Source organism: Amphibalanus amphitrite, unplaced genomic scaffold (assembly GCF_019059575.1).
Source record: "Amphibalanus amphitrite isolate SeventyFive unplaced genomic scaffold, NRLGWU_Aamphi_draft 000590F_arrow, whole genome shotgun sequence".
NCBI lineage: Eukaryota > Metazoa > Arthropoda > Thecostraca > Balanomorpha > Balanidae > Amphibalanus > Amphibalanus amphitrite.
Genome location: NW_024882084.1, coordinates 411721 through 422945, shown reverse-complemented (window position 1 = coordinate 422945; position 11225 = coordinate 411721). Strand labels below are relative to the sequence as shown.

Below are 11225 nucleotides of genomic sequence, written 5' to 3'. Positions count from 1 at the left end.
GAAGGGGGGGGGTGTTCAAACACCCCCCCCCCCAGCAGGGCGTGGAAATCCAGGACCCCCAGCAGGGCGCGGGTTAAGGCTGCCAAATTATTGCTTCCAAATAAAGTCGCTTGTAACAGGGGAGATCCCAAAAAGTAAACAAAAGTAAAAGCCTAATATCTTGAAAACCAGTGAATATTTTTCGGTGAAATTTGGTAGATATTCGTTTTCGCTTTTTCTGAACCAAGGGACATCACTTTCATGCCAATTCATTAACTTTTTTGAAGGTGGAAGGGTCCCTTTAACCCGCGCAACGACGGGGGTCTGCGCCAACTTCGTACCGACGGGGGTGGGGCGGATGACCGCCCCCCCCCCTGAGATCTCGAGAACGAAGCCAGATAGCGACAAGCGGTAAACGGCATGGGATACGCACGGACAAGGTCTACAATTTTTACAAAGGTCATTTTCAGGTCAGGTCAAAGATGACGTCACAGGGGTCAAAAAAGTCAAAATGGCTGCGCTAGATATGGAGAGAGTTTTTCTCGAATAACTTTCGAACTAGTCAAGATAGGAACAATCTAAGGGCACCATCGTAATCCTCTCGTCAATCCGCATCGAATGATATATATGTCGACCTCAAAAGGTCAAGGCCAAAGGTTGACCTCAGGTCACGTGACCTCGAGGTCATCATGTATATCATTCGATGCGTCTTGACAAGCTGAACACAATGAGACCATCCGCGCGGCTGTATCTTGTTCCTGTACGGAGTTATTGGCAAAAAACCTTTGATGACCTTTGATGACGTCACATGACCTTACAGCTGCCCAACAGCAAAACAGACCTCAAAGTAGTGTCGGTTGATCGTATATGAAGTCATGTATGGTATATGGGGCCATTCCGACCCGTTTTAGTGGTAAAAACAGGGAGTTGATTTTTCCCCCATTGACTTACAATGGGGAGGTCGCGAAATTGACCTTACCTTAGGTCACCGACATCAAAATTCCGAGATATACAAATTGTAGCTACTAATGACCTCCTAATAACATCTTGCGACATTCATAGACCTCCGTCATCTACTGTAGCTCTGGCATGGTGACAAAGTTGCAAAAAAGTGACTTGATGTTGGGTCATTCAAAGTGACCTGGTGACCTGACCTTAAAAGTTAGGAGGTTCAAACTTGCACACCATGTGTAAAATTGATGAGGGAATAGTCATACTAAATTTCGCGGCGCTAAGCGCCGCGGTTTTCCCGCTATCCGCGAAAAAACCTCAGGGGGAGGCGGATATCCGCCCGCCCCCCGTCGGTGCGCCTGTTAACTTTTTTGACCCCTGTGACGTCATATTTAACCGGACCTGAAAATGACTTTAAAAAATTGTTGACTTTGCCCGTGCGTACCCCATGCCGTTTACCGCTTCACGCTATCTTGCTTTGTTCTCGAGATCTTAGGGGGGGGGGCGGTTATCCGCCCCTCCCCGTCGGTTCTCGGTTGGCGCGGACCCCCGTCGGTGCGCGGGTTAAAGTTTTGTGTATTATCGTCTTCCTCTCGTCGCGGGCATGACGCTCTTTTTTAGCGAAGCTCTAGCTCCATTACAGGACAAAAGACAAGAAGGGCTGCAACTGACCCCCCTCCCCCATACGTTAGACGCTGTCAAAACACCAATACGGCTGAGCACTGTGATGCATGTTGTTGTGCTATTAACTTTTCCGAATCGTCATGCATAGCAACTGTTGAAGGAGTAACTTTATTTTGAAATGTAAAGCCTTGATAAAAAATGGTGTAATATGTCTGAATGTCTCTCAGTATTGCATTGGGAATAGTGATCTACATAGTTTTCCCTTCAATCTAGTCGACTATCGACCGTCCACCCAGCGTGTGACTTCTGTCTGACCTGCTGTGTTCCAGACTCGCCGCAGGGTGACCGCGACGGAGAGATCGAAGACGAGGAGCAGCACTGCGATGAGGAGGAGCAGACATCAGAGGGTCCGCCTCACCCACACGGGCAGAGATGGCGGCAGATTGAACAGCAACATCAGCAGCGGTGGAAGGAGCTGGAACTACAACATCAGCAGCTATGGCAGGAACTGGAGAACTCAAGAAACGAAGAAAGAGTGAGGATGGACAAAAATCATGAAGAAGAGCGTCGGGATCTGGAGCGGGAACATGATAAGAAGTGGCAGAACCTGAGCAAATGCCACCATGAGGAGCGTATTGAGCTTTATCAGCAGCACAAGGAAGACAGCAGAAGCATGAACATGCCGACTGAGGACCAGTTAAGGCAGTTGGATCTCTCCCACCAGCAGCAGTGGGAAGATCTTCAGCAGGACCTGCAGAAGCAGTGGCAAGAGCTGGAGCAGAGACACCAGAGAGAGTCACGAGAGCTGGAAGTGAGATACCCAAACTCAGGCTCTGGAGAGGAGAAGAATCAGCTGCAGGAGGAGTGCAGCAGCAGATGTGAAGAGCTGCAGGAGGAGCAGGGTAAGGAGTTGGAGAGGCAGGAAAGGAAGGAGCTGGAGGAAGAGCTGATAGAGGAGATAAGAAATGAGCTAAGGGAGGAGGTGAAAAACGAGTCAGAGAAGGAGCTACGGAAGCAGATAAGAAAGGAGCTGAAGAAAGAACTAAAAAAGGGTCTACGGAAGCAGATAAAGAAGGAACTGAAGAAAGAGCTGCGGGTGGAGCTGCAGCAGGAGTAGAAGCATCTTGAAGAAGGTAGGTGATAGTGATGTCAATTACGGAAAATCGGAATACCGATACCAAACCAAATACCAACCAAAACCACGGGAAAATACCGAAACCAAACCAACTTAGGAAACAAAGGGAAATACCAACTTTTTACCGGTTTCTTAGCCTCTTATACATTAGTGAGGGCTTATGATACCAACAAAATACCAAACACATTACGATTGAAATACCAAATACCAAGTTGGTATCGGTTTGGTATCGGTATACCAAAAAGTTGGTATCCGATTGACGTCTCTAGTAGGTGATGGCCGTTGACCCTGGTGTCAGCTGAATTGTACCTAAATATAAGGAGCAATTCATACCATGTAATGCCCTATATAGCATCAAAACAATTGTAATGTCTGTTGTGTGGTTAGCAGTTGTATTATACATATTTGTTATCTGCGGCCCTTCTGGTCTCTAAGTACCTAGTAATTAAAACGTTTTTATTCTTTCAGGTCCGCCACCATCACCATCACCACCACCATCACCATCGCCACCAGCACCATCATCGGCCTCAGGATCAAGCCCGCCACCAGCCTCCGTGAGTTTGAACTTATCGATTGAATCTGAAAGTATAAAATTGGCTATATGTTTAGATGATTTTGTGCGTTCCCCTCCCAAACCAGATCAACAGGAGGGGGAGGGGTTCCCACCCCCCGCGCCATTTCGTTCCTTTTTTGCTGCTGAGGTAATTTCAGGTCAAGTTAGGTCAAGGTCAATGATATGTGTTCGCATGTCTGTGTGTGTCTGTGTGTGTACTGATGTGTGCACCGGGTGTTTATAATAATAATAATGCCCTTTATTTTCGTTCCATCCTTGAAACATATGTGAGCACACATCGACACTTTTTTTTAAATCTCACATCTGCTCTCCCGTGAATTTCCGGGAGGCACGAAAGATCTCCTTTTAAAAGTGTCCAATCATCCGATCCTGATCAAATATGTGTGTTCGTAGGCCTGCTCTGGTATTGCTTTATCTGCCAAGACAGACAAACTTGAGAAAAAATCGAGTGACTGTACCTTTTTTGAAGGTTTCTAACCAACTTGTCTGAAATTCACCGGAGAACAAATGTGCGGTTTTAAAAAAAGGTGTCGACATGGAACACACACCACACCACAACAGTCCCATACTTGGGACGTCAGCGCTCAACAATGCGCTTTAACCCACGCACCGACGGGGGGGGGGGGCGGATATTCGCCCCCTTGAGGTTTTTCGCCAATAGCGGGAAAACCACGGCGCGTAGCGCCGCGAAATTTGATACGACTATTCTCTCATCAATTTTACACATGGTGTGCAAGTTTGAACCTCCTAACTTTCAAGGTCAGGTCACCAGGTCACTTTGAATGACCCAACCTCAAGTCACTTTTTTGCAACTTTGTCACCGTGCCAGAGCTACAGTAGATGTCGGAGGCCTTTAAAAGTCGCAGGATGTTTTAAGATCATTAGTAGCTACAATTTGTATGTCTCGGAATTTTGATGTCGGTGACCTAAGGTCATGTCAATTTCGCGACCTCCCCATTATAAGTCAAGGGGGGAAAAATCAACTCCCTGTTTTTACCACTAAAACGGGTCGGAATGGCCCCATATACCATACATGACTTCATATACGATCAACCTTCACTACCTTGAGGTCTGTTTTGCTGTTGGGCAGCTGTAAGGTCATGTGACGTCATCAAAGGTCACCAAAGTTTTTTGCCAATAACTCCGTACAGGAACAAGATACAGCCGCGCGGATGGTCTCATTGTGTTCAGCTCGTCAAGACGCATCGAATGATATACATGATGACCTCATGGTCACGTGACCTGAGGTCAACCTTTGACCTTGACCTTTCGAGGTCAACATATATATCATTCGATGCGGATTGACGAGAGTATCACGATGATGCCCTTAGTTTGTTCCTATCTTGACTAATTCGAAAGTTATTCGAGAAAAACTCTCTCCATATCTAGCGCCGCCATTTTGACTTTTTCGACCCCTGTGACGTCATCTTTGACCTGACCTGAAATGACCTTAGTAAAAATTGTAGAACTTTTCCGTGTGTATCCGATGCCGTTTACCGCTTGTCGCTATCTTGCTTCGTTCTCGAGATCTCAGGGGGGCGGTCATCCGCCCCCCCCGTCGGTGCGAAGTTGGCGCAGTCGGTGCGCGGGTTAACTGTGACGCAAACACATTTACAAGATCAGAGCGACTCACAGAATGTGTATGTGTCCATATTACATGAAATCATGATCTGAGAAGCTTTTACCAAAAATGCAGTAAAAAAAAACTTCACGAAAATAAAATTCAGCTTGCCTAAAACGCAATTATTTTAGATGACCTAGGTTGACCTTGACCCTGACCTTGACATCTGTAAATCGTCGAACAACATGTTCCATGATAGGTGGGAGGTAAGACTGGCAAAAAAGGCCGAAATCAGGGTGTCAAAAGCTGACAAGGCCCATAGTTAACGCAAGATGTTGAGAATCGGTCATTTGGGTCATGACATGACCTGAAAAACAAGGTCATATCTCTGAAACAAAAACCACAGAAACTTGAAATTTTTAGTGGACATCAAGAAAGGATAGAGGAGAAGCTATACAAAAAATCAGGCCTCTAACTCTAACAATGTGGAGTGCAGAGCAGAAAGACTACCTGGGGGGGGGGCTGGCAACCACCCCCCCCCCCCACAGTGAGGCAAATGGGGTTCACGAGTTGCCATAAACACGAAAAAGGCCCAAAATTAAAGTTCACCTAACCTGCGCGGGGCTGGGGGGGTAAATTTTACCCACCCTCGCGAATTTTTGCAATAACTCAAAAACAGCGGGGCGCAGCGCCACCAAACCTTCAGTACCTTTTCTTACATCAATTTGACACGTTCTCTGAAAATTTGAGCGAAATCGGTCGGTAAATTTTCGAGAAATTGACGTTTTAGTGACGTCATGTTCGCCATTTTCGCCTCTAAAACGGCAAAATTTCAAACGCCGCTAACATCTTCATTTTTAAAGGAATCAAGACGTAACAAAAAGGTTATACGTAGTTCTTCTTTGTCTATCAAATGGCTATCTCGGTTTTTTGAAAATTTTGGATTTTGGCCAAAAGTTTTTCTAAAAACTGACTTTTTTGGGAAAATAATGATAAAATCCAAAATTTCAAGTGTATCGACGAAACCGGAGTATATGTCAGAGATGTGGTCTATGTGCACCTACATACCAATTTTTAAAAGAATTGGGTCAAAAATGTGGGAGTTATTAAAAATTTCATAACGTCACGACACACAATTTTTTGAAAAAAAAAATGATTTTTTTTAGTTCTAGACCTCGTACGGAAACAAAAATATCACCATTCGATTCGCCATGAAAAACTGCATCAGAGAGACACCTTTTTAGGCCTTAACAACCAACTTCAAAATTTGACCTCACTTGACCTGACTTTGACCTGACCTCGACCTGAAATTCATCCAGATGTGGTCCATATCACCTATTGAAAGTGCCTATTGAATTCTATGAATAAAATGACCCATAAAACATGTGTCGCACATGACCTTTTCTATATTTTGTTTTTGGTGACCTGACCTGACCTGACCTGACCTTGAACTTAACCTCTGAATGATATTATACGCAGCGAATATTGTCTTGGTAGCCTAAGAACACGTTTTGGGCAATCAGTCTCAGTCCGTTCTTCGGCAACTACGGTGCAACGCCGATACTGTAGAAACTTGCAATTTGTACCCTTGACCTGACCTTGACCTTGACCTCAAGGCTCACACTTTAAATTAAGTACATGTTTTTAGTTGTTCGTGATGAGATCTTTCGATTGGCGTTTGAATTTTCCAAATAGGACAATTAGTTCGGGATATAATGGGGGGGGGGGTAAAATTTACCCACCCCCAGCCCCGCGCGTTCGGCTGGAGACCCCAGCCCCGCGCGGGTTAATCGAATAAATCGTAATTTGGTCAGTCAGGCAAATGTTTGGGGTGTCTCGAAAAAGTGTGATTTTAATGTTTTTGTCAAAACCGGCCTCGTGTATGATTGTCAGAAGTCGAGACATTTTCGATGTCGTAAAATGACTGTCAGGTACTTGAAATTCAAGTGCCGCTAGCGTGCGTTCATGTCATACAAACTGCAAAAATTATACATGAAAATGATCCCCGAAACCTGCTGCTTCTAATGCCACGTCATAAAAAGCCGCATCTATTTTGGTTTGGCGGTGAGCTAGCTATTTGTAATCATGTTGCAACCGCAGTTTTTTACCAAAAATATTTGCTTTCAATTCACCTACAGCACTTCACACAGTGTTCCCGTTAGTGCACCATATCATAGCATTCCCTAATCATTTCTGAGTCGCATAGTGAAAGAATTAAGGCGCTAGCACAGGGCTGACCGGCGCTACAGAAGTTTTCGTCCGGCACGGTCGGGTGCCGAGGCGCAGCGGGCGGCCCGGGCGGCCGCGCGCCGCCGCGCCGCCCCGACGCCGCGCGGCGGCACCCACCCGCCCACTGCGGCGCACGACCGCCCGGACAAAAACTTCTGTAGCGCCGGTCAGCCCTGTGCTAGCACCTTAATTCTTTCACGATGCGACTCAGAAATGATTAGGGAAGGCTATGGTATGGTGAACTAACGGGCACACACTGTGTTAAGTGCTGTAGGTGAAACGAAAGCATTTTTTTCTTAGTAAAAAAACTGCGATTGCAACATGATGATAAATAGTCAGATTACCGCCAAAGCGAATGCGATACGGCTTTTTGTGACCCGGCAATAGAAGCAGAAGGCTTTGGGGATCATTCCCATGCATAATTTTTTCAATTTGTACGAAATGAACGCAAACCAGCGGCGTTTGAACTTGCGAGTGTCTGACCGTCATTTTACGACCTAGAAAATGTCACGACTTCTGACGATTATACACGAGGCCGGCTTTGACAAAAACATGAAAACCATGTGATTTCAGATGCCCCAAACATTTGTCTACTCGGCCATATCGCAATTAAATCGATTTGGTAAACTTGACTTTTGGGTATTTATGGCCACTCGTGAACCCCATTTGCATGACTGTGCCCCCCATGTTTGGGCGAGGTTTCAAATAGTTGGGAGGAGCAGAGACTAGCAGATTTTGCCAATCTGGGGGAAAGTGGGGTAGGACGGGCACCTTAACTCGGCCGGGCCCGGGGGTAATCCCAACCACCGCAGCCCGGGGGGCGGTTTTCGCCCCCCCCCCTGTCTAACTCCGTAAATAAGGGAGGTACGGAAACAAAAGCGATACCAAACGAAAGATCCTTACGAAACGATTCTAAAGCACCTAAAGTTTTTGACCTCAGGTCAATTTTCAAGGTCAGAGGTCAAGGTCAAAGGCAAAAACCGGCATATGTGTAGTGATCTCGAAGTAAGCCTTCTAGAGGACGGCAGGCTGCATCAAACCGGCAAAATTGGGTGTCAAACGAAAGAAGAGCATCTAAGGATTCCGAAAATGTGCTCCAAATCAAAGGTAAAGGTCAAGGTCGCGCTCAAAATTGACCTCAAACCTGGCTCTTTTTAGCACATCTTGCGTGCTAGTTTCCAAGATGTTTTGAAATGTTTTGAGGCTTATCAGTTCCCAAATGTGGTTCATCTTACGATACAAGGCTGCTCAAAGGTCAAGGTCACAGAAGAGTATCCCTGCTAGAGGCTATTTCACTGATTCAAGTTAGCAATAATAAATAAGACAATTTTGTCATCCCGAAGCTCTAAATGAAGACTTAGAGGAAAATGGATGCCAGATTCGTGATCAGCAGGTACAAATCTATCATAAACGACCTTTCATGTGTCAAGATCAACCAGAGGTCATTCGAGGTCACTTGAGGTCAACATAAAACTTGACCTTTTCCGAACAAAATATATATCATTCGAAGCGGCTTGACAAGGCAAATGCGATGGTACCACTGCCGTAGCTCTAGGACCATTTTTGTTGAAGTTATTTGCGAAAAACTTAACCCGCGCACCGACGGGGGTCTGCGCCAACTTAGTACCGACGGGGGGGGGGGCGGATGACCGCCCCCCCCTGAGATCTCGAGAACGAAGCAAGATAGCGACAAGCGGTAAACGGCATCGGATATGCACGGACAAGGTCTACAATTTTTACTAAGGTCATTTTCAGGTCAGGTCAAAGATGACGTCACAGGGGTCGAAAAAGTCAAAATGGCGGCGCTAAATATGGAGAGGGTTTTTCTCGAATAACTTTCGAAGTAGTCAAGATAGGAACAAACTAAGGGCATCATCGTGATTCTCTCGTCAATCCGCATCGAATGATATATATGTTGACCTCGAAAGGTCAAGGTCAAAGGTTGACCTCAGGTCACGTGACCTCGAGGTCATCATGTATATCATTCGATGCGTCTTGACGAGCTGAACACAATGAGACCATCCGCGCGGCTGTATCTTGTTCCTGTAAGGAGTTATTGGCAAAAAACCTTTGGTGACCTTTGATGACGTCACATGACCTTACAGCTGCCCAACAGCAAAACAGACCTCAAGGTAGTGAAGGTTGATCGTATGTGAAGTCATGTATGGTATATGGGGCCATTCCGACCCGTTTTAGTGGTAAAAACAGGGAGTTGATTTTTCCCCCATTGACTTATAATGGGGAGGTCGCGAAATTGACCTGACCTTAGGTCACCGACATCAAAATTCCGAGATATACAAATTGTAGCTACCAATGACCTAATAACATCCTGCGACTTTCAAAGGCTTCCGACATCTACTGTAGCTCTGGCACGGTGACAAAGTTGCAAAAAAGTGACTTGAGGTTGGGTCATTCAAAGTGACCTGGTGACCTGACCTTAAAAGTTAGGAGGTTCAAACTTGCACACCATGTGTAAAATTGATGAGAGAATAGTCATACCAAATTTCGCGGCGCTACGCGCCGCGGTTTTCCCGCTATCCGCGAAAAACCTCAGGGGGGGGGGGCGGATATCCGCCCCCCCCCCGTCGGTGCGCGGGTTAAACCACATTTCGGGATCGTTGACCTGACCTCTGACCTCAGGTCACTAAAACTATTTCTCTATTTTTCTCTAGGTCTAACGCTACATAACTGTGCCCGTAATTTGTCTTTATCTCTAAAACTCTATTTTTAGCAGCTATTTGAAGTTTGCGTCTGTGACGCAGAAGTTTGCCGTGCAGGGGTCTAGAAAAATGGTCCTTGTGACGTCATCAAGGGGGCTAGGTCCATTTTTTTTTACTTCAGAAGATGTCAAATTGATGGGAGAAAAGGTACTAAAAGTTTCACTTTCCTATCCCTAAGCGTTCGGGAGCTATCGCAAATATTCGGCAGGGGAAGCGAAAAACGCCCCCCCGGGCCTGCGAGTGTTAACTTTGAAGCCATTTTTCGGCCGGTTAGAAACATCATAGAAATGGAAAACTGAGTGAAAACCTTTTTTTAGACATTTTACCTCCATTTGCCAGAAGATGAGGCTTATGTGGAAGCACGCCCTCGTCACACCAATCCCAAAGGGAAAGGTTTCCGCCGAACCGTCCGACACACGACCTATTTCTCTGCTTCCGGCGATAATGAAAGTAGTGGAGCGCATAGTCCAGATGCAGTTATCTGGTTATCTAGAGCAAAACGCACTCCTCGCTGACGCGCAGCATGGCTATAGGAAACACCGTTCGACAGAAACAGCGCTCCATGTCATAACGGACAAAATTTTGCAGGCCATGGACAACAGTGAAGTATCCATTCTTGTCTTGTTAGATCTCTCAAAATGCTTTGATGTAGTGCCTCACCTCAAATTGCTAGAAAAGCTCTCACTCTACGCGATCGACACTGTCTGGTTCCGTAGTTATTTGTCAAATCATACCCAGCAGGTTCGTGTGCGTTCTCCGGAGGGACGGGACAAGCTTTCGAAATCGAGGTTTAATGACATCGGCGTCTTTCAAGGTGGAGCGCTCAGCTGCATTTTGTATATGTTGTTCGCGAACGACTTGAGCCTTTGCGTGCCCGATGATGTCACCATCGTCCAGTATGCTGACGACACGCAGTTGTTGGTAAGCGGAAAGAAGAGTGACATTTATCGCTTGGTGACCAGTATGGAACACGCCCTGCACAACGTATATCAATGGTTTTGCCATAACGGCATGAAGCTGAACGCCAAAAAGACGCAGATGCTTGTACTTGGAACGCCCGCGATGCTCCGCACTCTGCCGCTTGTGACACTCCGTTTCTGCGGCACTGTCATCGCCGATTCCGGAGTGGTAAAGAACCTTGGTGTTTATCTCGACCGGCACTTGAACTTTGAGGCGCACGTGGACAATACCGTGAGAAAATGTACGGGCATTCTAATAGCCTTGTCGCATGCGCGCCATGTTCTCCCTACAAAGACGCTTAAGAGCATTGTCGAAGCTCTTGCATTGTCCATAGTGCGGTACTGCCTGTCAGTTTACGGTTCCTGTGGCACGACCCAGCTTCGCCGTGTTCAAAAGACCATTAACTTCTGTGTGCGCGTGGTCACTGGTAAGCGGCGCTACAAACATGTATCGGGCTCCCTAGAGCAGCTCCGTTGGCTAGATGCAGATCAC

The 11225-nt window shown here is 46.3% G+C and overlaps 1 protein-coding gene across 1 annotated transcript; it reads left to right on the top strand.

Moving 5' to 3' along the window:
• Positions 1-1883: 1883 nt before the first annotated feature.
• LOC122394412 (golgin subfamily A member 6-like protein 22) lies at positions 1884-5977 on the top strand (the record flags this gene model as incomplete). The annotated part of the gene is made up of 2 exons (XM_043391281.1): positions 1884-2687; positions 3158-5977. A coding segment is annotated over one exon (788 nt), but the record flags the coding sequence as incomplete, so codon positions are not given.
• Between the last annotated feature and the right edge of the window lie 5248 nt (positions 5978-11225).